The 27,172-nt window shown below is 33.8% G+C and overlaps 4 protein-coding genes across 5 annotated transcripts; 3 read left to right on the plus strand and 1 right to left on the minus strand.

Annotated features, from left to right (window-relative positions):
- The first annotated feature begins 3,706 nt into the window (after nt 1-3,706).
- On the plus strand, nt 3,707-7,531 carry LOC125217683 (terpineol synthase, chloroplastic-like). The gene is made up of 7 exons (XM_048119200.1): nt 3,707-3,944; nt 4,415-4,679; nt 5,174-5,552; nt 5,811-6,038; nt 6,238-6,376; nt 6,735-6,983; nt 7,067-7,531. The coding sequence occupies exons 1-7, from the start codon at nt 3,714-3,716 to the stop codon at nt 7,355-7,357; spliced, it is 1,782 nt and encodes a 593-aa protein (XP_047975157.1). The 5' UTR covers nt 3,707-3,713; the 3' UTR covers nt 7,358-7,531.
- A 9,798-nt stretch (nt 7,532-17,329) lies between these two features.
- Nucleotides 17,330-20,869, plus strand: LOC125185636 (terpineol synthase, chloroplastic-like). The gene is made up of 7 exons (XM_048082196.1): nt 17,330-17,599; nt 18,106-18,370; nt 18,572-18,950; nt 19,127-19,345; nt 19,565-19,703; nt 20,004-20,252; nt 20,347-20,869. Exons 1-7 carry the CDS (start codon nt 17,357-17,359, stop codon nt 20,635-20,637), a joined length of 1,785 nt encoding a protein of 594 aa, XP_047938153.1. The 5' UTR covers nt 17,330-17,356; the 3' UTR covers nt 20,638-20,869.
- Nucleotides 20,870-22,020: 1,151 nt separating this feature from the next.
- LOC125219485 (magnesium-dependent phosphatase 1-like) lies at nt 22,021-24,465 on the plus strand. Its single transcript, XM_048121468.1, has 4 exons — nt 22,021-22,194; nt 22,924-23,095; nt 23,896-24,012; nt 24,111-24,465. Exons 1-4 carry the CDS (start codon nt 22,085-22,087, stop codon nt 24,279-24,281), a joined length of 570 nt encoding a protein of 189 aa, XP_047977425.1. The 5' UTR covers nt 22,021-22,084; the 3' UTR covers nt 24,282-24,465.
- Nucleotides 24,466-24,672: 207 nt separating this feature from the next.
- Nucleotides 24,673-27,025, minus strand: LOC125223762 (uncharacterized protein At4g38062). Of its 2 annotated transcripts, none has more exons than XM_048127051.1 (2): nt 26,987-27,025; nt 24,673-26,462 (listed from the first exon to the last, which is right to left on the minus strand). In XM_048127051.1, exon 2 carries the CDS (start codon nt 26,354-26,356, stop codon nt 24,761-24,763), a length of 1,596 nt encoding a protein of 531 aa, XP_047983008.1. In that variant the 5' UTR covers nt 26,357-26,462; nt 26,987-27,025; the 3' UTR covers nt 24,673-24,760. The 2 variants fall into 2 exon arrangements, with proteins under 2 accessions (XP_047983008.1, XP_047983007.1); XM_048127050.1 differs by having other exon boundaries at nt 24,673-26,389; nt 26,987-27,020.
- Nucleotides 27,026-27,172: the final 147 nt, after the last annotated feature.

A 27,172-nucleotide genomic window follows, 5' to 3' on the forward strand; every position in this document is an offset into this window, starting at 1 on the left:
ATTGAAACTGGAAATTCCATTTTCAAATCCAAACTTCCAATTTTAAGTTACCAAACACATTCATTATGCATAATTATATTTTCTTTTTAGAGACGAGAATTTCATAAAACTTTGATACTATTTAATAGGAGATTGAAACACAACATAAAATTACGGAAGCATAAATGAACAATTTAGATAAATAAAATAAGAACTTGTAGAAATGCCACGTAGGACTCCGGATAAAGGAAACAGCTCCAAAGCCTCCAAGAGTCCAATCTATATTCCTATATTTATTTTATTATTTACACTAGATGTACTTCATTAAGCAGCAAAAAATGCCATCAACTTAAATACTTAGTTATGACATTTTTCGCAAAACAGGATAACCCGCACGAAATTAAAGGGTGACCCGATCAGAACCTAGTGATATCGGATTGGGTTAGGGTTTAACCGAGTTGATATTGAATTTTGACTCGATAACTATCTATTCCAGACGGTTTGCTAACCATATATCTATAGGAGTGTATTTTCATCCTATATTTTCACTAGTCTAATCCTAGAGTTTTTAATTAACAGGTACCATTATTTAATCTTAACACATGTTTTTGTTCCTGTGTATTACATGAGAAGAAGGACACCAGATACATATAATGTACTATTAAAGGTAGCAGTCTACAAATCAAATAACCACTCTAGTGTAATAATAGTACTAGTCAGAGTCCTACGTGGCATTTCCAGTAGTTACTTCCGTAATTTTATGGTGTGTTTGGATCTCCTATCAAATACTCCATCTGTGCCACTTTAGCAGTTTCATTGACTTTTCTATCTTCTTTTTATAAAAATGACAAAAAATAGTTAAAGAGGAGAAATGGTAAATTAAGAGAGAGAATAATATAGCGAGGAGTCTTATCTACATTATTGTCTCTCTTACTTTACCATTTCTCCACTTTACCTATTCTTTTATCATTTTTACAAAAAAGGGGCATAAAAGTCAATGGGACTGCTAAAGCGGCACGGAGGGAGTAGTATCCAAGTTATATGAAATTCTCGTATAGAAAAAAAAATTATAACTACATATTGAATGTGTTTGGTACCATAAAATGAAAGTTTGCATTTGAAAATGGAATTTTCCGTTTTATCTAATATTGACACTTCATCAAAGTTTATAATATCTATATCCTAGTTTTAATTCGTTGGAAAAACCATGATTCGGCCAAAGTTCATGATATTAGTGATTAATTGTTCAATAAGTTCATTATATTAGTGATTAATTGTTCAATATTTAATTGACACTCGGGCTTCCGTTTAGTTTAGCCACATCGGTTTTAATTTCTTGGATCACGAGAAATCAAAAACAATAACAAAAGTCCGTGATATTTACGATCAAATTTTAATTTCAATGGAAAGTCTAATTAATCCTAGACTTGTTTATTAACAGCTAGTCTTACCCTTAATGATAGTAAGTTATTTTAGTTTGACATGACACGATAACGATCCAAAGATGATATTACACGAATAAAACCCGATATTACACGATAAAATTAATATTACACAATTATGACTTGTCAGACCATGATTAAAATTTTATCATGATTTAAAGCTAAAGAATAAAATTAAAGTTTAATACTCCCCTCGTCCCTAAAATATAGACAACATATAAAATGACATGAGCTTCAATGCACAATTGGTAATGTAAAGAGAGATAGAAAGAAAAAGTGATTGGGGTATTGTTAGTGGAGAATGTGACTCACCTCATTAGAGAGAAAAAAGTTTCCTTCAATAGAATTGGTCTATTTTTAAGGGACATCCTAAAATGACAAATGCAGTCTATTTTTAAGAGATTGGTAGAGTATTTTTTTATTAAAAATATAACTAAAATAATAGTTTAATTTCTTAAATTATAACTCAAGCCAGACCCTAGCCCAACTAGAAATCATCGGGATACTATTTACCACTCCCTCCGTTTCATTATAGTTGAGTCATTTTACCATTTCGGGAAGTTTCTTCATAGTTGAGTCATTTCCTTATATGGTAACTTTTTTCTCTCTCTTATTTTACTCTCTCTTACTTTATTCTCTTTATACTTTATTCTCTCTACATTTTCCTCTCTCTTATTTCTTTATCTATTTATTTAACACACTCAATATTTATTTCTAAAACTCTGTGCCGAAAAGTTTCGCCTCAACTATGGCGAAACGGAGGGAGTACCAAGTTTTAAGTAAATTGAAAAATCTAAAATTCAGCCAAGGAAACACACACTTTATTTTTTTTATCATGTCATTACTCTTTTATTATTGTCACTCATAATCCATGTATATATTTTGCAACTTCATACCACTTATTTCACAACTACTTTCCATGAGGTAAATATCGAAAAAATACCCAATAACTGTAAATAATAATTTGGACTCTAGAGTCAAAATTTTGCATCTACCACAACATAGTAATCATAATTATGTTTTAAACTTATTTATTAGGTTGTTAACTCTATAAATCTATTTATCATAAGTCATTATTTACTGCAGTCCTCGTACATATTTTTGGTCATAGAGTGCTAACTTTTCAAATCTAATTAATTAGGACTTAGGAGTACTCAATTTCAATTTTATGAATCTTTAAATAATACTCACTCCGTTATTCTCCCCACAAGATTTTCTTGGTTATATAATGCTAAATTTTCAAATCTTATTACTTAGTACTCCTACTTGTGGTCAATTGTTTAAACTATTAATACTCCATCCGTCGATCGACAATCAGAAGTGCCAACTTTTTGCCATGAAATTTAAGATAGGTAAAGAAATATGAGCTGGAAAATTAGGACAACGTGAATCTTATTTTTATACTTACTTCGTTCCTAAAAAAATATAAATATTTGGTTCGACACAGATTTTAATGTATAATTGTTAAAGAATTAAGAGAGAGATAAAGGATACGATAAATAGTATTAGTAGAGAATGGACTCCACATCATTAGTAGGATAGTGTAATAGTATAAGTTGTAAATAAAATGATGTGTAAGGGTAATGTGTTGTTTAACTATTTCAAAATTAGAAAGTTTATAATTTTCAGGGACAAACTAATATCAAAATAGTTCATACTTTTCAGGGACGCATAGAGTATACTGTAATAGTTTTAGAGTGAGCTACAAAAAAGTCCCTGGATAAAGAGGTTTGCACATTTCTAGTACGTAACAAAAAAAATATATCACTAGAGGTATCTGGACAAACACTTAATTTTATTTGAGCTACTTTTGCACTATTTTCAGACAATTTTTAGTTTTAATAAATATTTTAGTCTTTATGTTATATTTATCTCTCATCCATTTTCACACTTTTCACATTTTCTCCATCGTTCTTATTATTTGTTTATTTCTAATTCATCTCTCTCATTCTCAATTTAATTTAATTAAACAATAAATATTTGATACACACATCAAACAAAAGATAATAATAAGAGCTATTATTAAATATATGTATATATTAAAAAATAAACTAAAATATAAATATTTTTGTACATAAACGTTTTGTCAAGATTTATTATTATGCACATAAAAGTACTACACTTTATTAAACTAACGGATATTGTTAAGTATTTCATTAATAAATAGTACTAGTTTAATTTACGGCTTACCACACCACGCTATATATATGTGTAACAGCAAGCAAATTAATTTCACTAAACTCACAAATTCAAAGATCCATCTTCAAAAACAAAGATAAAGTTATCACAAAAATGTCTAGCATTATAATGAGCATGGCGATTCCCAACAAGCCTACAAAACATGTTCATAACTTTGCAAAGAAATATCCCAAAACGCAGATAGCTTCTTCACAAACAAGCTGGAGGCAGTCTTGCTCCCTCAAACACACCGCCGATCAAATCCAATCGACACGACGGTCGGGTAATTACAAGCCTACCCTTTGGGATTTCGATCGAATTCAGTCACTCATCAGTGTATACACGGTACGTACGTGCCCCCTCTCGCTTTTTTAAGTATGGATGTTGAGCCTACCTCAAATATATTCCTCATGTCCCATTAAAAATGAAACGTTTTCTTTTTTGGATTGTCCCATTAAAAATGAAACGTTTTCTAAAATGGAAACAACATCATCTCTACTTTTTCATCTCTCTTACGTTATTCTCACTTTATTAATTCAAAAAACAACACTACATAAAATCATGTTCCGAAAAGAAAATGTTTCATTTCTAATGGGACGGGGGAGTATAAAATAGCAAGAAATCGGCTTAAATACCTAGTGAGTCATCATCAATCGATTTAGGGATTGAAGCTCACTAGGGTTTAGTTGATCACACAACCACCTATGACTAGGGTTTGGTTGGTCTCCTTTTCACGTATCATGTATACTGCAATGAAAGAATTAGACTGTACCTAGCCCTCGTAAAATCTAACACATCGTCGTTCGTTTAAACAGGATGAGAAGTATGCCACAAGGGCTTCTGAGCTGGTTGTGCAATTGAAGAAGTTGTTGTGCCAAGAATCAAATTGGCTCATGCAATTGGAGTTGATCGATGACCTGCAAAAATTAGGTGTTTCTTACCATTTCGACAATGAAATCAACCAAATCTTGAATCGTATCTATTTGGAGAAGAAATATTGCAAAAATGAGGAGAGGGATCTGTACTCAACAGCTCTTGCTTTCAGGCTCCTTAGACAAAATGGTTTTAGGGTTACTCAAGGTGCTCAAATTGGTCACTACATACTTTTTTTCTTTATAAAACTCCCTTCTTCTAATGGACTAATTAGTCAAATAAGGATTAAAACTAGAAAAAAACTAAAATTTTAACTGACCTAACAATATATTTGAACCGTACTATATTCAAACTCAATCAGAAAAAGAGAAAAATTAAATCACTCTAGTATAGTACTTATCATGAATTGGTTTTAAGATGGAAACTTGTTAATTTCTTTCAAACAATACTTGAGCCATGGGCGGACTACATTGTAAGGGAAGGGGCTTTAGCCCCTAATGAATTCAATTTAATTTTTTTTTTCTTTTATAATATTTTAAATTTTATTCATATTCTATACATATTATTATATAAAAGCTCTTATTAATAATCTAAATTACCTGAAAATTTATTTTTTAAATAAAATTTGAAAATTTAGCCACTGCTCATGTTCATTTCTACGTTCACCCCTGACTTGAGCCATACAAATGATGGTTTCACAGACGTATTTGACGGTTTCAAGAACAACGGCGGCGAGTTCAAAGAAAGCCTAGGTGGTGATACAGATGGAGTGTTGCAACTCTATGAAGCTTCTTTCCTATTAACGCAAGGTGAAACGAGTCTTGAGCAAGCCAGATTATTTTCCAAAAATCTTCTGCAGAAAAAACTGGATGACCAAGTATTGGATGAATTCCTATCCTCGTTGGTGCGCCGGTCTCTTGAGCTTCCTCTTCACTGGAGCGTGCAAAGGCCGAACGCCAGATGGTTCGTCAACGCCTACTCGAAGAAATCAGAGGCAAATCCCATCCTTGTTGAGCTTGCAAAATTGGATTTCAACATTGTTCAAGCAGCATACCAACAGGAACTTAAAGAAATCTCGAGGTAACAAACTACTTAGTGCTTGATTGATAGCCTGGATAAGGCCAAGATATATGAGTTATATATATGGGTTGATTCGACTGTTTGGTAGATAAGATGAGGGCCATGTCAGGCATTTAAAGCCCATCTTTATCTTATAGTTCATCTTACTCTAATTATCTCGTGTTATCTTAACATGCCTACCAAACAGGCACTTAACATACCGAATAATTGAAGATATACGATGATGCTGATGACGATGATGAGTTTGTGTTTGCGTAGATGGTGGAAGAAAACGGAGCTGGCAGAGAAACTGCTGTTTGCAAGAGATAGGGTAGTGGAGAACTACATATGGAACGTGGGATTGCTGTACAAACCTCAATATGGATATGCAAGAATCATAACAACAAAGCTTTTCATTTTGATAACAGTAATTGATGATGTATTTGATGTATTTGATGTCTATGGCACCTTGGAAGAAACACAACTTTTCAAGAACGCCACTCTAAGGTGGGCCCAACAACACACACATACATACATATCTGATTCTGTCCCACTTAAAGTGACATGTTTTCTGAAGTGGAAACATCGCTCTTTTCTCTATTATCTCTTCGCTTAACTCACAAAAAACATTGCATAATATCACGTTCTGTACAAGAAACGCTCCACTTTAAATGGAATTGTGTAGTAATCAAAGTGTTTTTGTCAGATGGGATGATGAAGCAGTAGATCAACTCCCATACTACATGCAAATTTGTTATATGGTGTTGGAGAGTTTCATCAATGAGATGGCATACCATATTCTCAAGGAAAAGGGCGTTCTCGTCATTCAAGATTTAAGAAAAATGGTTGCGCCTCTATACTTCTTCAAACTATAGCAAAGTAGTTTGGGTAAAATATGGTCAATCCTTAGGGTTTGAAGTGAATATTAAATCACAAACTTTCAAATATTCTGATTGGCCCAACCCTGCAGATTCTGGTAAAATTGATGCTGATGTGCAGGTCCATGTAGTCCATTTCAGCCGTCACATCAGCAACCCTTTCACCTGAATTTGCAGCGGTGGGACATATCATGAAAGTTGAAACTTCTTGATTTATTTTCTTCACTTTCAAATTTTATGGTACTTACTAGAATTCGATCAGATTCAGATAGTTATTATCGTTATACATACTATAAAAAAAAAACAAATTAATTGTGTTTTGCAGTGGGGAGATTTGTGTTCGGCATACGCAAAAGAGGCAGAGTGGTACCACACGGGGTATAAACCAACAATGGAGGAATACATCAACGTTGCTTGGGTTTCGATATCCGCGCCTCTTATTTTAACTCATGTATTTTATCTCATTTCAAATCCAATCGAGAAGGAGGCCGCTGAGTGCTTGCGTAACTATCACGACACCATTCGTTACTCAGCGATGGTTCTAAGCCTTGCAGACGATCTTGGAACATCACCGGTTCGTACAAAAACCATGCTAAGATATGCACATAATTAAGCTATTTGATCATAATCTTGATTTGGAATTGAACTTGATTTTAGCATGAGATGCAAAGAGGTGATGTGCCAAAAGCGGTGGAGTGTTACATGAATGAGACGGGAGCTTCGAGAGAGGAGGCTCGCGAGCATGTGAAGTGTATGATAAGGGAAATATGGATGAAGACGAATGAAGAAAGATTTAAGGAATCTCCATTTTCAGATGATTTTATTAGAAGTGCAGCTGATCTTGGAAGACAAGCACAGTATATGTACCAACATGGCGATGGCCACGGGATTAGTAACCCGGAGATGGAGGAACGTATTTCGGGTTTGATATTTCAGCCTATTGTTTAGGCATCCATGATATGCTTGGGTGACATAGAAAAAGACAATAAGGGAGAAGCAATATACTCATTTTAATAAAGTTACTAAATCAAACAAAATTAACTCAAATGATAATAAAGCGACGAGGAAGAAGCACCGGCCGGCAGTGGAAGGTGACTTAGGTTTGGCATCGGGATGGCGGCAGCGAAGGGTTTGGCATCTCCTCAAAGTTGGGGGGAAAATGAAAATAAAGAACTCCGCTAATGGAGCACAGTAAGTTTTTAGAATTTTCTTAAATTTTAATTCTAATATTTAGTGGCGGAAAATCCACCACTAATATTTAATTTTTTATAATATTTATATTTATAGTGTGGGAATCAATGTAACAGCCCGCCCTCCTAGGGTACAATAAATGCGGCGGCTGCTACCCAAACAGACTCCAAAGAAGTAAACATAGGCTAGGGTTTCATTTAAAGAGTATTGACCAAAAGATTCGAAAGAACTATCAGAGTATTTAAAACAATAACTTAACCTAGAAGTTTAAAAGAAGAAGGAAGGTATCAAAACATCTGAAGAGTACGACGTAATATCCAAGACGAAATCACATGAAAAGGCTAAGGTCTCAAACCGAAGGCAAGATGCCAATATTCCAAAAACAAATTCTAAAGTGTATCAACATTCAGCGGAAGACGACCAAGAGAAAGAATAGCTATGTATGAAGACACAACTATGCTTGAAGTTCATAACCACCATCTTAATTAATTAACAAGCTCAATACCCGCCACCACTCGCCATCGTTCAACCTGCACATAAGGAAAACACATGCAGGGCTGAGTATTTTGAAATACTCAGTGAGCTCATTGCCAAAACGTTTTATAAGTTATGCCACCCTTACCAAGTGAACTCGAGTTTTAAGCAGTTAAGAGAAATATCACGAGTATCACAAAATATATTTTCATAGACTGACCAGTCAAAATAATCCCCCATTTTCTCATCAAAAATAACAATCACAAACGTTCCATGGTGCGACGAAAGTGTGGCCACACTTTTCGCCCATGAGACCGGCCGACTAGCAAGGACGGCTCCCGATCCCATCGTGTACACAGCCTGGTAGGGCTTGCGGCCCATACTCAGACCCGAATTCGTATAAGCATATCCAATATCACATTAAAAACAAACATAGGCATGGCATAACAGTTAAACCACCCTTATAACACCAAACAACATTTTGATAAAATAAAAGAGAGTTTTTAGAGTAAAGCCCACCTCGACTGCTTAGTTTTCAAGTAGTTTCGCTTTTCCGTTATCCGGTTTCGCAACCAAAGTTTCACCTTTTAATCACATAGGGACATATCACAAATTAGGTTCAATACTACTCTTACTCATGCATGTCTCATTATTTTTCCCTTTTTCCCATCGATTTATCTTATCATTACTAATTAATCAAGATCATGTTTATCACACAAGATTATTTAGCCATCAAACACACACTACACAACACACACATACATGTGACACACACACACACACGCCACACACACACACACACACATGAACATATTCCCACATCTCTTTTATCCCTCTTTCACTCAACCAAGATGCATGAGGGTTCAAGAAGACCGATTAATCGGTTAGAAGAAGAAAAAGAAGGAGAAGAAGAAGAATAAGAAGAACTCATAAACAAAATACCTTTTTAGAGAAAAACAATCGGTAGAAACAAAGTAGAGACTTGGTTCTTCAAGAATCTTGGCGTTCAAACTCTAAATTCTTCTCAAAGGATGACAAAATATTGGTGTGTGGAAGAAGAAAATTTGAGAGAGTGAGGAATGGTGGGGGACGAAAATTTGGGGTCTAGGGTTGGGGTCTTCTCTTATTTATAGTGCTCAACAAGATCTTTAGGTAATTAGAATAGAATATTTGGTAAGATTTTATTCTACACAATAAATAAAATAATATTGTGAAGTAGGGAAGAAGAATTAACAAAAATAGATCCTAGGGCAAAATCTCATGACTTTGTTTTGGTATATTTTACGGAGTAGAATAAAATATCACGGAGCAAAATAAAAATAAGGATTCTCCCAACTTGGGATGGAAGTAGGCGTATCCATGCCTATTTAAATAAAGCATGGATTTTTAATATTGCCTAGAATAAGGTAAGGCAAGATCTCTTGAAGTATGGAAAGATTTGGTAGAATAATTAAATTCTACGTATGGAAGGAAATCAAGTAAGGAGTCAAATAAAATAAAATAATTATTTCCTTCCCAAATATAGTGATTTTCGAAAATCACTAATAAATAAAAGGGGGTTTTCGATTTTCTCTAGAGATAAGGAATAATTGGGTCTTGGATTTAATTTGGATAAATATCCCAAGAATTAAATTAAATCCGGAAAAATAGAATTTCTTCTTCAAAAAAATTCAAGGGGGTCGAAAACACAAGAATTTGGGTGGCAAGTATTTATGGAAATTTTCTCTAATATTCTCACTCACCCTTAAACAATTAATTCACCTCATAATTTAATAAATCACATGTCACGTCACATAATCAAAAAGTTTGACTTTTCAAACCTCCAACGCAAACCCTAGACTCAATTCGGCCATAGCATCACATGCAATAAATGCATTCTCGGCTCCACGTCATCAATAATAAATTCTAGGGCTCTAAAATTAGGGTTCTAAATTTCGAGATGTTACAATCAATCCGCCACAGATATGGGCAAATTGAAATCCGTCACTGATCCGTGGGAATTCCGCCACTAAATTTACTAGCGGATTATCCGCCACTATTCTACCATTATTACTGGCAAACTATTTCCGCCACTAATATAGACATTTTTTGCAGTGGAGTCGCACCTCAATAGAGATAAAAGAGTTTTCAAAATTGAAAAGTGCATATTTTTGCGGGACGAACTAAATATGAAAGAGTGCATATTCTTATAAGACAAAGGGAGTACAGTTTATCAAACTGACGGATATTGTTAGGTATTTCATTAATAATACTAGTACTCCCTCCGTCCCACATAATTTTACACACTTTGACCTGACACAGGTTTTAAGAAATGTAATGGATAGTGAGTTGAAATAGTTGGTGGATGTGGGTCCTACTTTTAAAGTATTAGTTTTATAATAAAATGTGAGTAGGAATGAGTTAGTAGAATATGGGGTCCAATACCAAAAATGGTAAAAGTAAAATGGGTAAAATTATGTGGGACGGCCCAAAATGGAATATTGGATAAAATTATGTGGGATGGAGGGAGTATAATTTTACTGCTTACCACACCATGCTTAAAAGAATTCTCAGTTGTCCAACAATGAATTGACGTTGATGAATAATGACATAACGTGAACAACTAAATGATGTTATACATTATTAGTAAAATGCCAGTTTCTAGACACTCTTGGAAATTAAATTTTGGAATATCAAAATTTAGTGAGTATCACATTGTCATTTATCATAGTAATAGTTTGATGATAAAGTTGTACCCGTCTTCCCATTGTCTAAAAAAAATTGTTACCTTTTACCATATTGGTCCATTCATAATTAAAATTAGTCTATTTCAACTTTTTAGAAATTTTTTACCATGCATTATTAAACTACTAATAATGGGAGTCTACTAATACTATTTCAACTACTCTTCATCATTCTCTTTCTTAATTTTCAAATTTCGTATTAAACCTGTACTTTTTCTCAAAACTTCAGTTTTTAGAGAGCGGATGAAGTACAATGCTATAGATATATACGATTAATACTCACTAAAATAAATTGTCAGCGGTTGTTGCTCGATGGTTGTGAATATTTTTTATGTTCGACATTTTAAAATGATAATTTTCCTATAATTTGTGCTGATCTATAGTCTATACAACATACAATACACATGCTGCACACTATACACACACTGTACACAATATACACTGGCACGATATTGCACATACGTGGTATCGGTTCATAGTGAACCTTTGTAAATCTAATCCCTACAGTTATACTTCAGAACATGAAATTGCAATATGGAGTACAAATATGAGAATTGTCCAGACAGAAACGAGACAGTTAGCTGCATCTCACTTATATATTTGGTGGAAGTTACATCTTACAAGTTAATTAAAATAGAAATATGCCAAATATCTGGTTTTTTAGCCTAACAATTTTGATGACCACATGTTACTTGTTTCATCAAATTAAATACCAATTACCAATTAGTTTGATAAAAATAGCTATCCGACCGAATATATGTCGAATATCTATAAACATGACTCCCAACTCTCCACCCACTACCTTTATATAAACCACAGTGAAGAAGAAAAATCAAAGCAACAAATTAGATTGGAGTTGGAATTGATGATGAAGATGGCAATTCAGAAGCCAATAAACCATCTTTGTAATTACTCACACAACAATATTATTATGTGTTATAAAATGCCACGTGTCACTTCCATCGCTTTTCGACTGCCTGCGTTAGGTGATCATCGTCTTCGTTGCATCCAAACGGGACGACGATCCGGTGGCTACCCTCCTTCCATTTGGGATTTCCGCTACATTCAACCGCTAAACTCTGAGTATGAGGTAAAGATACTTGTATAAAATAGAAGAATGACCGACCCAACAGTATATTAGTATATTCAGGTTTCAAACATGTGAATTTCTTTCAAACAATACTTAAGCCATAAAAATGATGGTTTCACAGATGTGTTTGATGGATTCAAGAACGACGGCGGCGAGTTCAAAGAAAGCCTAGGTGGTGACACAGAAGGAGTGTTGCAACTCTACGAAGCTTCTTTCCTTTTTAAATAGTACTCCCTCTGTCCCATTAGAAATGAAACGTTTTCCTTTTTGGTTTGTCCCATTAAAAATGAAACGTTTTTAAAATTGGAAACAATACTCTCTCTACTTTTTCTTCTCTCTTACTTTACTCTCTCTTCATTTACTCACAAAATAACACTACATAAAATCTCGTGCCGAAAAACAAATATTGCATATTTAATGGACGGAAGGAGTAGTATTTATTTTCTAGATGGGATCTCAAAGCAATGGAACATGAACTCCCAAACTATATGCAAATATGTTTTCTCACACTTAACAACTTCATCAATGAGATGGAATACGACGTTCTCTTAGAACAACACATTCTCATCATTCCACATTTGAGAAAATCAGTAAGACTTCTTCCCTTAAAAGTTTCAAAAATATTCATATCCTTATTTTTCGGTAGGGTATTTTATTAGCCTGTAAATTCTTACTATGTTTTCGCCAAATTCTGGTTTTGCATGACTTACTTACATGGTACTTTCAACGCAAACCAGGTTTGTATCCGTATAACCCTATTTATCTCATATTTAATTGGCTACATAAACTGTCCAAAATGGTCACACTTGATAGTCACACTTGAATAATTATGATAATTTGTAGTATTTATTCAATTTGAATTTGATTTTTTTTTCGGTATGAGATGGAAAGAGGCGATGTGTCGGAATCGGTTCAATGCTACGTGAAGGAATCCGGAGGTTCGGTTGAAGAGGCTCGAGAGTATGTGAAATTTATGATATGGGAGACTTGGAAAGAAATGAATGAAGAAAGAGTTAGAGATTGTGGATTTTCAAAAAAATTTATAAAATGTGCAATTGATTTAGCACATTATACATATCAACTTGGAGATGTGGTGTTGGATCAAATTATACTAATACACTGTTTTTTATTGGAAATGTTAGTTGGATCAAATTTGATTCCCTAATACCGTAATTGGGTCAATTAATTAGTTGATCTAATAAATAGTTATAAATAAAAAAAGAATTCAAATAATATTTTTGGCTATTACAATTTCTCAATAAATTCAATAATACTGACATAACAAATGATTTTATACTTTAATTTAAGGGGTGATTTTTGTAATTAATTTAATTAATATGTTATAAATAAATATATTGTAATCCCCTACAATCCTCTATTATAAGATCTACGTATATTAATGCTCTTAAATGAATATGTTTGCTAGTACTACGTATATTAATGCTCTTAAATGAATATAAGATCTACAAACAATAGCAAGCTCAGAACAGAAATGGTAATAAGATACACACAATTCCCACAATTATGATATAATATGATGAGTCTCATTGTCCACATATCCACTCTTAAAGATCGAACTAGAGATCAAATTAGGGCCATCTATTTTCTTAGTCTTGTGGTTAGGATTAATTTATAATTAATTTAATATTTTATTCAATAAAATCTTTTTTATTTTTTATTTTATTTTTTTAAATTTATAATTTTATTTTAATTTTTTTATTTTTTTATTTTTTTTTCAATAAAAACTTGTCGGAGTAAATAATGAACTATATTCAGTAAATAATGAACTAAATGAAGTATGTAATGAAGTAATTTTGACATGTTATTGAAATACATTAATGATACAACAAATTTTAGTGTTAAACGTAATAGGTAGTAATGAACTATATTCAATAAATAATGAACCAAATGAACATTAGTAATGAAGTAAATATGACCTTTTATTGAAAGACAATGTTAACTGTAATAAACGCCAAGCAGTAGTAATGAACTTATTACTTCATTCAGTCATGCTATTACTTCATTCCTTTAGTTTATTACTTCGGTCCGTTAGTTTATTACTTCATTCAGTCATGCTATTACGTCATTCCATTAGTTTATTACTTCATAATGTGTTTTGACATAATTATCTTTCAGTTGAAGTAAATTCGGTATGTAATAAATGCGAAAAATTACTTCATAACATACGTTATATGAAATTTTATTGAAATACAATGTTAACTGTATTAAACGTCAAGCAGTAGTAATGAAATTATTACTTCATTCAGTCATGCTATTACTTCATTCCATTAGTTTATTACTGCATTCAGTCATGTTATTACTTCATTTCATTTGTTTATTACTCCATTCGTTCCCTCATAGTTGAGGCGAAATTTTTCGACACGGAGTTTAAAAAAAGAATGTTGAGTGTGTTAAATAAATAGATAAAAAAAAGTAAGAAAGAGAAAAAGATAGAGAGAATAAAGTAAAAAGTAAATAAAGTAGAGAGAATAAAGTAAGAAAGAGAAAAAAGTTACTATATATGGAAATGACTCAACTATGAGGGAACTTCCTGAAATGGAAAAGTTACTCAACTATGAGGGAATGGAGGGAGTACTTTATTCCGTTAGTTTATTACTTCATAATGTGTTATGACGTAATTATCTTTCAGTTGAAGTAAATTCGGTATCTAGTGAATACGAAAAATTACTTCATAACATATGTTCATTTAGTTCATTATTTAGTGAATATAGTTCATTATTTACTCCAACAAGTTTTTAAAATAAAAAATATAAAAAAATTAAAAAAAAAAATAAACAAAATTTTTTAAAAAAATTAAAAAAAAATTAAAAAAAAGTATTTATTGAATAAAATATTAAATTAATCATAACTATAAGATTAAGAAAATAGATGGTCCAAATTTGATCTCTAGTTCGATCTTTAAGAAGGGTTCAACATTGATCACAACTCTTAATATGATATGATATATATTGGTAAATACATCATAATTATGTCCATAAAACACTACAATAAACTTATTTTATAAGGATACAGAAGTAGACAATTATCTGCATTAGAAGTAGATAATTAGTTGGGAACACAATTATCCACTAATTAAATCTTAACCATTATAAAGACACTTTCATTTGCATCCTTTAATTTTAGTTGGAACCTTTAATTTTAGTTGGAACACTGAGATTGAATAAGTTTTTTAAAGTGTAGGCTGTATATTTCTAAATACAATTAACACCCTTAATCGACTAAAAATTTGTCCTTAAACATTTTGAGCTTAATTAATTTTGCATTTAATATGTTGAGCTATAGGCTGCTTTCTTTTATATGTATTAGCATTTATTCTGAGCTTGCTATTGTTTGTAGATCTTATATTCATTTAAGAGCATATTAATATACGTAGTAGCAAAACATTATTAGTCCCAAATTCTATTTTTAACTATAGCTATTTATTAGACCAACTAATGACTTGACCAAATTACGTTTTTAATAGTACTGTATTACTATTATTTTGTTAACTAATTAATTGTCCCAAATATGTATGAGGTGTGGTTTGGTACTCCATAATTAATTTGAATAATGCGTTACAATTGCAATTTTATGGAATTGAATTTTAAGTTATAAACGTATAATATTCTCAATGCTAAATATTTATTTTAGTAAAGTAAAGTAATCCATATAAAATTGTATTCTAATTCCATATTCTATGGGTAAAAAACTAATCAAAATTTCATACATTATGTAAGGCTTCATTATTTTGTAGTACTATATATTTTTAGGTGTGTGTGTGTGTGTGTGTTTATTGCATTTTAATAGTCCCAATATTTTTATTATATGTTCTTAATAATAGGTAGTGTATTTTAAGCATAGATCCATTAGCATAGTAATCATAATTAAGTTTTAAACCAAATCTTTATTTATTAGATTGTTAACTCTATAAATCTATTTAGTCGCAAGCCATTATTTACTGCAGTCCTGGTACATTTTTTTGGTCATAGCTAGAGTGCTAATTTTCAAATCTTATTAATTATATGGTACTCGATATCAATTTTAAGAATCTGTAAATTAATACTCACTCCGTTATTTTTCCCCCACGATATTTTCTTGGTAATAAATTAAGTGCTAAATTATCAAATCTTAGTACTCCTACTAGATGTCAATTTTTTAAACCTATAGTTAATACTCCATCTGTCGACTCTACTTGAGGTCAATTTTTAAAACCTATAAGTTAATGCTCCAACCGTTGACGAATAACAGTGCCATTTTTTCACAATGAAATTTAAGATATTTAAAGGAATATCACTTTTATATATTATAATAGTTTTAGCGTGAGCTATAAAAAAAAGTCCTTGAATAATGAGGTTTGCACATTTCCAGTACTTGAAAAAAATTATATCATCAGAGATATCTGGACAAACATTTAATTTCATTCGAGATACACTATTTTCAGATATTTTTACCCTTTTTGGTCCTTTTTAATTTTAATGAATATTTTAGTTTTTATGATATATTTCAGTCTCATGCATTTTCACTCTTTTCACATTTTCTTCTCTTCTTAATATTTATTTTACTTCCTATTCATCTCTCTCATTCTCAATTTAATTTAATTAAACAATAAATATTTAATACACACGACAAACAAAAGGTAATAATAAGAGCTGTAATTAAACATATACATTAAAACTAAACTAGAATAAAAATTATAAATATTGTTGTACATGAGCGCGTTGACAAGATTTATTATTATGCACATAAAAATATACTCCTTCCGTCCCATAGAAATATGCCATTTAGGGCTGGCACGAGTTTTAATATATACAAAGAATAAGAAAAAATAGTTGAAATTGTGTAATGAATGGTGGTACCCATAAATGATAAATTTAAAAACAAGGGAAAAAGGTTGTGATAAATAGATTTGGATTATTTATATGGGACGGACAATAAAAGAAATATGATCTATTTTTATGTGATCTAGAGAGTATTATTTTAATTATATTTCATAGTCAGTGTAAGTACAAACACTATTCTTAAGATATCGGCATAGTTTAATAACTCTTATCAAACTAATGGATATTGTGAGATACTCTTTCCGTCTCAGAAAGTTTGTCACATTTTTTCCATTTCCGTCCATTCCACAGAATTTGTCACATTTTATTTTTATTATTTTTAGTAGTGGACCTCATATTTCACTAACTCCTTTCCACTCACATTTTATTATAAAACTAATATATAAAAGTAAAATTCACATTTCACTAATTTTTTCGACTCACTTTCAATTACACTTCTTAAAACGTGTGCCCGGTCAAAACGTAACAACAAAATTTATGAGAAGAGTGGGGGAGTATTTTATTAATAATACTAGGAGTATAATTTACGGCTTACCACAGCATGCTATATATATGTGTAACAGCAAGCTAATTAATTTCACTAAACTCACAAAGATCCAGCTTCAAAAACATAGATAAAGTGATCAACAAAATGTCTAGCATTATAATGAGCATGGCGATTCCCAACAAGCCAACAAAATATGTTCATAACTTTGCCAAGAAATATCCCAAAACGCAGATAGCTTCTTCACAAACAGGCTGGAGGCAGTCTTGCTCCCTCAAACACACCGCCGATCAAACCTCCGATCAAATCCAATCGACACGACGGTCGGGTAATTACAAGCCTACCCTTTGGGATTTCGATCGGATTCAGTCACTCACCAGTGTATACACGGTACATATATGCCCCCTCTCGCTTTGTTTAAGTTTATACTCTCTCTGTTCCCTCATAGTTGAGACATTTTTCTATTTCAAGAAGTTCTGTCATAATTGAGTCATTTCCATATATAGTAACTTTTTTTCTTTATTACTTTACTCTCTCTTACTTTATTCTCTCTACTTTATTCACTGTTTACTTTATTCTCTCTACCTTTTTATCTTTCTTACTTTTTTTATCTATTAATTTAAAACACTCAACATTCATTTCTTAAACTCCGTGCCGAAAAGTTTGGCCTCAACTATGAGGGAACGGAAACAGTATAAAATAACAAAGAGATCAACTTAAATACCTAATGAGTCATCACCAATCGATTTAGGGATGGAAGCTCACTAGTTGATCTCACAACCAGCTAGATTAGGGTTTGGTTGGTCTCTCCTTCACGTATCATGTATGCTGCAATGAAAGAATTAGACTGTACCTAGCCCTCGTAAAATCTAACACATCGTCGTTCGTTTAAACAGGATGAGAAGTATGCCGCAAGGGCTTCAGAGCTGGTTGTGGAATTGAAGAAGTTGTTGTGCCAAGAATCAAATTGGCTCAAGCAGTTGGAGTTGATCGATGACTTGCACAAACTAGGGGTTTCTTACCATTTCGACAACGAAATCAACCAAGTCTTGAATCGTATCTATTTGGAGAAGAAATATTGCAACAATGAGGAGAGGGATCTGTACTCAACAGCTCTTGCTTTCAGACTCCTTAGACAAAATGGTTTTAGGGTTACTCAAGGTGCTCAAATTGGTCACTACATACTTTTTTTTTTCTTTATAAAACTCCCTTCTTCTAATGGACTAATTGGTCAAATAAGGATTAAAAATAGAAAAAGACTAAAACTTTAACTGACCCAAGAGTATATTAAGTATATTCAGGTTTCAAACATGTGAATTTCTTATAAACAATACTTGAGCCATAAAAATGATGGTTTCACAGATGTGTTTGATGGATTCAAGAACGGCGGCAGCGAGTTCAAAGAAAGCCTAGGTGGTGACACAGAAGGGGTGTTGCAACTCTACGAAGCTTCTTTCCTTTTAACGGAAGGCGAAACGAGTCTTGAGCAAGCCAGGCTATTTTCCAAAAATCTTCTGCAGAAAAAACTGGATGACCAAGTATTGGATGAATTCCTCTCCTCGTTGGTGCGCCGGTCTCTTGAGCTTCCTCTTCACTGGAGCGTTCAAAGGCCGAACGCCAGATGGTTCGTCAACGCCTACTCCAAGAAATCAGAGGCAAATCCCATCCTTGTTGAGCTTGCAAAATTGGATTTCAACATTGTTCAAGCAGCATACCAACAGGAACTTAAAGAAATCTCGAGGTAACAAAGTGCTTGTTTGATAGCCTAGATAAGACAAAGATATATATGAGTTATATGGGCTTATTCGACTGTTTGGTAGATAAATAAGGCCCGTATTAGGCACTTAAAGCCCATCTTACTCTAATTATCTTATGTTATCTTAACATGCCTACGATGATGAGTGTATGTCTGCGTAGATGGTGGAAGGAAACGGAGCTGGCAGAGAAATTGCCGTTTGCAAGAGATAGGGTGTTGGAGAACTACATATGGAACGTGGGATTGCTGTTCAAACCTCAATATGGATATGCAAGAATCCTGACAACAAAGCTTTTCATTTTGATAACAGTAATTGATGATGTATTTGATGTCTATGGCACCTTGGAAGAAACACAACTTTTCAAGAACGCCACTCAAAGGTGGGCCCAACAACACACACACACATACATATATATATCTGACTGACTCTGTCCCACTTAAAGTGACTTATTTTCCTTTTTTGGAACGTCCCACTTAAAGAGACCTGTTCCAAAAAGTGGAAACATCGTTCTTTACTCTATTTTCTTTTCGCTTAACTCACAAAGCAACACTGCATAAAATGACACGAATATTGAGTAGTAATCAAAGTCTTTTGTCAGATGGGATGCTGAAGCGATAGATCAACTCCCATACTACATGCAAATTTGTTATATGGTGTTGGACAGTTTCATCAATGAGACGGCATACCATATTCTCAAGGAAAAGGGCATTTTCGTCATTCAAGATTTAAGAAAAGCGGTGATGCTTCTATAACTCCTTTAAACTATAGTAAAGTTTTGGTATAATATGGTCTATTTGAAACGAATATTAAATCACGAAATTTCAAATATTTTGAAATGGCCCAACCCTGCAAATTCTGGTAAAATCGATGCTGATGTGCAGGTCCACATGGCAATTTTGCCCGTCACATCAGCAACCCTTTTACTTGAATTTGCAGCAGTGGGACATATGATGAAAGTTGACCAGAATTCGATAAGATTCAAATAGTTATTATCCATATATATACTATAAAAAAAACAATTTAATTATGTTTTGCAGTGGGGAGATTTGTGTTCAACATACGCAAAAGAGGCAGAGTGGTACCACACGGGGTATAAACCAACAATGGAGGAATACATCAACGTTGCTTGGGTTTCGATATCCGCGCCTCTTATTTTAACTCATGTATTTTATCTCGTTTCAAATCCAATCGAAAAGGAGGCCGCTGAGAGCGTGCGTAACTATAATGACATCATTCGTTACTCATCGATGGTTCTACGCCTTGCAAATGATCTTGGAACATCACCGGTTCGTACAAAAAACCTTGCTAAGATATGCACATAATAAAGCTATGTTATCATATTCACAACTGATCTTGTTTTGTGTTTGAACTTGGTTTTAGTATGAGATGGAAAGAGGTGATGCGCCAAAAGCATTGGAGTGCTACATGAACGAGACGGGAGCTTCGAGAGAGGAGGCTCGCGAGCATGTGAAGTGTATGATAAGAGAAATATGGATGAAGATGAACGGAGAACGATTTAAGGAATCTCCATTTTCAGATGATTTTATTAGAAGTGCAGCTGATCTTGGAAGACAAGCACAGTATATGTACCAACATGGCGATGGCCACGGGATTAGTAACCCGGAGATGGAGGAACGTATTTCGGGTTTGATATTTCAGCCTATTGATTAGGCATCCATGAGATGCTTGGTGACAAAGAAAAAGACAATAAGGGAGAAGCTATATGCTCATTTTATTAAAGTTACTACATATAAAACAAAAATTAACTCCAATGATAATCGTTGTTTCGAGAGTCTTCGAATATGTTAAAGTTGCATTGCCTTGAATACTAATTTGAACATTTGTGTAGGAAATACATCGAACAGTTTATGCGAATAAGAAATTTATGGTGATTAAAAGAAAATCGTTTCAGCATTTCCACAAACAGCTTATGTGCATGATACACGAACATGTTCTTTGATAGAGAAAATGTCATATCGTCGAACGTATAAAGTGCATAATAGATATACCTCTTCCAAATTTTCATAATTATCTCATAATGTTCAAAATCAAAATTAATATGGTATGTCAAGATATCATTCAATTTTGACTGTTAAGTGAAACAGCATCGTTGATGTGCTTCTATTGCTACCTTCCTTTGATTTTGCTACATTAATTCAAATTATATATCCGAATTTTAAATTATATATTCCCTCGGTCTCCAAATAAGAATTACTAATTTCCATTTTGGTATGTCCCCAATAAAGAGTAACACTTCATTTTTACCATAAATGGTAAGTAGTTCTCACATTCCACTAACTCATTTCACTCACATTTTATTAAAACCAACCTAAAAAAGTGGGCCCCACATGCCACTAACTTTTTCAACCTATTTTTCTTTACTACCTCCGTCCACGAAAATTTTTGTCCCATTTTTCCATTTCCGTCCGTCCCCCAAAATTTGTCCCATTTCACTTTTACCATTTTTGGTAGTGGATCTCATATTCCACTAACTCATTCCTACTCACATTTTATTATAAAACTAATATATAAAAGTAGGACCCACAATCCACTAACTTTTTCAACTCACTTTTCATTACATTTCTTAAACCCGTGCCCGATCAAATCGGGACGAATTTTCATGGACGGAGGTAGTACGTTTCTTAAAACTCGTGTCAGGTTAAAATGTTACTCCTAACGAGGGACGGAGGAAGTAATTGATTAGAAATTAACAATGAGTATAATAAAATAGTACTCCCTCCGTCCCAAGATAAGTGACTTGTATTCCTTTTTGGGGTGTCCCATTATAAGTGACCTATTTCCATTTTTAGCAAAAAGTCATCTCTCTTACTTTATTCTCCACCTACTTTATTCTCTCTTCTCTCCTCTACTTTTCCCTCTCTCATACTTTACTCTCTCCACTTTAACTTATTTAAATATCATTCCTTAAATCCCGTGCCCAAAAGAAGTAGGTCACTTATCTTGGGACGGAGGGAGTACTATTTTGACCATAAAAATACGCAATAATTAAAGAAAAATCGCATTATTACAAAAATCCGTTTTGCCTTAGCTAATTTAATCCATTTATGTAAAACAACGGATTGGCTGAGAGAGGGAGAGAGATAGAGAGAGAGAGGGGATGGGAGACGACACGGTGAAGAACGAAGCGATGGAGATTATGGGTATGTGTCAGTTGCTTCCTCGCCTCGTCGTCTTCGATCTCGATTACACTCTCTGGCCTTTCTACTGGTACTTCACCTTCCTTTCTTCCCAATCTTCTCTGCAATTTCTACTTTATTTTTCTCTAGATGATGAATCATACCGTCGCTGCTAATTTTTCCTATTCCTCTTTTTTCTTTAATTTCAATCACCGGAGTTTAATAAATTGGAACGAATACAAGAATAATTGGGAACAGAAATTCCAAGCATCGGTATCGACTTGTTTGAGCTGAAAATTTGAATTTTTAGATTTGGTGACAAATTTCTGAGAATTTCATAGTTTTCCCCAATTAAATTAGGGTTTTTGGGCCATATTTGACAAATTAGAATTTCATAGATTTGATGACAAATGGAATTAGATTTGATTGATAGTCTTCTTTTGTATAGTAAATTGTGTAGTGTTTTATACTCCCTCCGTCCCGCTTTAGCAGTCTCATTTTCCTGGCCTCTTTTTGTAAAAATGATAAAAAATAATTAAAGAGGAGAAATGGTAAATTAAGAGAGAGAATAATATAGAGAAGAGTTTTATTTACATTATTGTCTGTCTTACTTTACCATTTCTCCACTTTAACTATTTTTTATCATTTTTACAAAAGAGGGCAGAAAAGTCAATGGGACTGCTAAAGCGGGACGGAAGGAGTAACATTTTAGTGGCCCCTGCATTTTTCATCTCATGTTCTTTGTAGTGAAAAACATGTTCTTGATTATTGTTTTGCAACAGAGTATACTGAATACACTTCTCTCGATCTTTGTTTTCAGCGAATGTCGCTCCAAACGAGATATGCCGAGGCTGTATCCTCATGCCAAGGGAATTCTCTATGCCCTCAAGGATAAAGGTGTTAAGATTGCAATCGCCTCAAGATCGCCAACTCCTGATATAGCCAACACTTTTATTGACAAATTGGGGATAAAATCAATGTTTGTTGCTCAGGTAAGCACCTCATAGTGTTGCCTGCCTCCCTACATTTACAAATTCATTTTCTATCCGAATCGTATGCCGATAGATTGATGTAGCGAGAGAAGAGAATAAAAGCAGTTGGATTAATATGCCTTGTTTCTATAATACAAAGATGACTGTTAAAACCAAATGTGTGGATGATGCTTTTTTGTGTGTGTCTGCATTTCATGGTGAAGGTGGGCACAATACTCGATGTATTCCTACCGTTTCTTGTTGAATATATCCTCTCCTTTAATACTTCTTATATTGTTTTAAGTCCGTATGTTGGCCGCGTTTCATATTTCGTCGTCCATGTAGCCTTATTACAGCACTAATAATTACGGTTATAAGCATGGGATGTCAACTTGAGAAATCTCGAATAATCTGGAAATAGCAATTTCTTGGCAAGCCCAAGTTATGTTAAGTTTCTACTTTCTATAACTTATGTGCAGATTTTCCCCTGAGTAACACCCACATTAGGTGTGCAAGACAGGATTTTTACCGTAAAAAGGTGACTAAGCGATAAATTATATTTCCATCCTAGATATTTTAACAACATTCCTCATACCTCATGAAAGGTGAACGGTGTAAACTTATTCTGTCAATAACATAAAATCGTCCATAACCGACTTTCATTAGGTCAGCTCAGGTTAGACCAGATTGCTCCTAGTTTCAAAATTCAAGACGATATTGTTATTGAGTCAAGATACTTCTAGTTGGTTGAGATTTTGAATAAATGCTTATAAATTATGTGTTTAGTTTCCACTGTGTTAAATCTTTTTTATCTTTTGCAGGAAATATTTTCTAGTTGGACTCACAAGACTGATCATTTTCAAAGAATCAATCGGAGGACCAACATTCCATACAATGAAATGCTCTTTTTTGACGACGAGGATCGCAATATAGATGCAGTAAGACTTCTTTTCTTGTTATTGCTTTGCAAACCTTAGATATTACCACAGCTACTTCTTTGCTAGACTACTTTAATTTTGTTATATGTCACGGCCAGGTATCTAATATGGGTGTTACAAGCATCTTGGTTGGCAACGGTGTGAACCTAGGCGCTCTGAGACAGGGTCTGTCAAAATTCTCACAGAACCAGTCGCCTTCGGGAAGAAGCAAGCGTGGCTCACGAAACCTCTCGAAAAAGTCGAGCACGTCAGAAACAGAGGAGCAATAAAATTCTCTATCCATTAAGGGAACATGAAGACAAACCGTTATGTATTTGTGTAAAATTCTCAATCCATTTAGGGCCCTTGAAGATTAACCCCTAATTTGAAGTTATCATTTGTTTGATATGCCTACAAACCGTTTTGTATTCATGTGTACATGTGATTGTTGAATAAATTTTGTATTTTCAGATATATGGAAACTTGCAATCATTTAAATAGTCATGTGGACTTGTTTTTATGGATAAGTTTTCATGTTTTGTGGCCAACTCGGAGTCATGGTCTGGCCGTGACCAACGAGAGCATTGACTCTGAAGGAGAGTCGACGGAGTGCAAGTTATGAGACTTGTCCCACATTTTGGTTGTATAAGCAATACTCCATTTAAAAGCACACATTTACACAATAACATTATCTTTTTCACAATGAGAGAGTCTTACATTCTACAAAAGAAATTGAGTAAGTGTTACAAAAGAGGTATAATTTAACATTCTATATAGATAGAGAACTCACATTTAGCTCTGCTAGTGGAGCTCTTTCACTCAAACACACTTGAACAGATTTTCTAGAGAGTACCAAACTATTGATGAATTCATCACTTCCACCGTCTTCCTCGTAAAGGGGAGATGATTTCATCAATTTTGCATCTTCCGTGCACAACGATCCGATTAGCTGACACATGCTTTCAAGCTGTGCAAGCAAATTCTCCCTGTTATTTTCCTCTTTTGTTCGACCATCAAGCAAAGCTTGTTTGTGGGACACGAGCTCCTCGAGGAGATTTTCAAAGCACCTCGTTTCATTCTCTAGTTGACCTCTGTGCTCTTCCAATCCCTTGGTTTCTCCAGGCTGTAGGACTACTTGCGCTGAGCTCTCGTGCAATCTATTCATTTCTTTCTCCATGTCGGCAATCACCCAGTTTTTCTCTTCAGCCTCTGAGGTTTTCTGATCCTCTGATTCCGTAAATGCTTCATCAAGCACATACTCCTTCCCTGCAAGAGATACCCGAAGTTGTTGCGTTTTCTCTTCTTTTTCGTCAATAGAAGATATCATCCCATCATTTTCCTGTCTTAGAGTGTCATTTGTCACTTCTCTTTCAGCCAACTCGTTCCTTAACTGTGCAATCTCGTTCTGAAGATTCTTGACATAGTTATCCTTCTCTTGATTGATATTTTCAGCAGCCTTCGATTCTGCTAAAATCATCAACTTTAACATGGAAATCTGTTGCTCCAAGCTACCAATTTTGGCATCTTTCTCATTCATGGAGACGAGAAGGCTTGTCTTCTCCTGCTCGTGTGCTTGCTGATTTGTTTCCAAATTTAACTTCAGATTTTCAACCTCAGACTCTGACTTCTGCAACATGAGCTTCAGTGTTTCTGTGCTTTCTAATTCAAGCAATGACTTTGAGGCAAAATCCCGGGCATCCAAAGTACTTTGCAATTCAGAGATTTCATGAAGAAGTGATGATTTCTCCTTCTGCCACTCCAACTCACGCTCGTTGAACAAAGCCTGAAGCTTTTTGTATGCTTCTTCAAGGTGTGAGAACTGCTCGTTTCTCCATCTCAACTGATCTTGGAAAACTCTGTTTTCCTCCTCCAGTTTGAGTACGTGTTCGTCTCTCTCCTTCAGATCCACCGATACATTATTCTTCGTTTCAGAGTCCATCTCTTGTTTAACTGATAAGAGCCTTTTGAGTCCAGATATTTCCTCAGAACTTGAAGCAGTCTTCTTCTCTAAATCATGAATTCTTGCAAATGCTTCATCTAATAACAAGACTAAATCCCCGTTTTCACCCTCCAATTTTCGAAATCTCACATCACACTCAGATTCAAGCTTCCCATTGGCAGAACTAATCTGGTCTAAAAGCAAGTCCTTCTGATCTACACTGAATTGCAGTTTCCCATACAACATTCTAAGCTCAAAAATCTCCTCAGTCATGGCACGCAGCTTCCCAACCTCCGAAATTCCTAGTTGGTTTTTGGTTGATTTCTCAAGGAGGGCTTTCCTCAAACCATCCGACAACTCAGCTTTCATCTCTCTTTCGTTTCTGAGCCTTTTCCCATCATCCAGCTGAATGTTAACTCTGTCCATTTCCAATTTCCTCCGAATAAGAGCTGAAGCAAACTTTTCAAGTTGAAATTCGATTAGCAGAGCTAGAACGGGGCGAACACTATTCACGAATGACTAATGTACATGTCTGAACCAAGAAAAACCATATCTCAGCTGTGGAAATAATAAAGGGCTTTAAAAAAGTTCTTAACACATCTTAAAATAGTAGCATTAAGCAAACTCTAACAACCAAAAGCCTCCTAACAGTTCTAACTTCATCCTTCATAAGCTCAAGATCTCAACTAAGAATATCAGGCTCCTTCACATCTTCAATTTGGCAAATATAATTCCTCAACACAACAGATTCAATTGAAATCTCTATCAACATAATCCAAGTGAAGTTTTCTGCAAAGAATCAACCACTTCTATCTCAACCTAAAAAATTCAATTAAAATATTGAAAATATGCCACCAAAATGTTAAATTAAACCCTTATCAACCGTCGAAAATCCCCAATTTCAAAACCCTACAAACTAAAATTGGGGATATTGAAGATCACATTAATAACTCGAAGACATAATACATAATGCAGCATTACAAAAGAAGAATCAGCACAAAGACATACTAAAAAAAACTCAATAGATTTTCCATAGAAATTCAAAGAATTAATCACCTTCACTTTGGCCGATGAGGAAATGAAGGAAATGTAGCCGCGAAACTGAAGACAAATTCGGGTTTGAATTTTGGCTTTATTATATTTTGTGTTTCCTCGATGGGTTTTCTCTATTTTCTAATTATTTTTAATACTTATTTATACTATATCAAATTTTTATGAAACTTAATCATTAAAATGAAATTT

The sequence above is a fragment of the Salvia hispanica genome, chromosome 4 (genome assembly GCF_023119035.1).
Source record: "Salvia hispanica cultivar TCC Black 2014 chromosome 4, UniMelb_Shisp_WGS_1.0, whole genome shotgun sequence".
NCBI classification, from domain to species: Eukaryota; Viridiplantae; Streptophyta; class Magnoliopsida; order Lamiales; family Lamiaceae; genus Salvia; species Salvia hispanica.

Excerpts from the sequence above, each read along its gene's own strand:
- LOC125217683 (XM_048119200.1), top strand. The coding sequence starts at position 3,714 with ATGTCTAGCATTATAATGAGCATGGCGATTCCCAACAAGCCTACAAAA. Across the intron at positions 3,945-4,414 it reads CACTCATCAGTGTATACACG|GATGAGAAGTATGCCACAAG; the intron begins GTACGTACGTGC and ends TCGTTTAAACAG. Across the intron at positions 6,377-6,734 it reads TTCAAGATTTAAGAAAAATG|TGGGGAGATTTGTGTTCGGC; the intron begins GTTGCGCCTCTA and ends TGTGTTTTGCAG.
- LOC125185636 (XM_048082196.1), top strand. The coding sequence starts at position 17,357 with ATGTCTAGCATTATAATGAGCATGGCGATTCCCAACAAGCCAACAAAA. Across the intron at positions 19,704-20,003 it reads TTCAAGATTTAAGAAAAGCG|TGGGGAGATTTGTGTTCAAC; the intron begins GTGATGCTTCTA and ends TATGTTTTGCAG. Across the intron at positions 20,253-20,346 it reads ATGATCTTGGAACATCACCG|TATGAGATGGAAAGAGGTGA; the intron begins GTTCGTACAAAA and ends ACTTGGTTTTAG.
- LOC125219485 (XM_048121468.1), top strand. The coding sequence starts at position 22,085 with ATGGGAGACGACACGGTGAAGAACGAAGCGATGGAGATTATGGGTATG. Across the intron at positions 22,195-22,923 it reads ACTCTCTGGCCTTTCTACTG|CGAATGTCGCTCCAAACGAG; the intron begins GTACTTCACCTT and ends CTTTGTTTTCAG. Across the intron at positions 23,096-23,895 it reads AATCAATGTTTGTTGCTCAG|GAAATATTTTCTAGTTGGAC; the intron begins GTAAGCACCTCA and ends TATCTTTTGCAG.
- LOC125223762 (XM_048127051.1), bottom strand. The coding sequence starts at position 26,356 with ATGGACAGAGTTAACATTCAGCTGGATGATGGGAAAAGGCTCAGAAAC.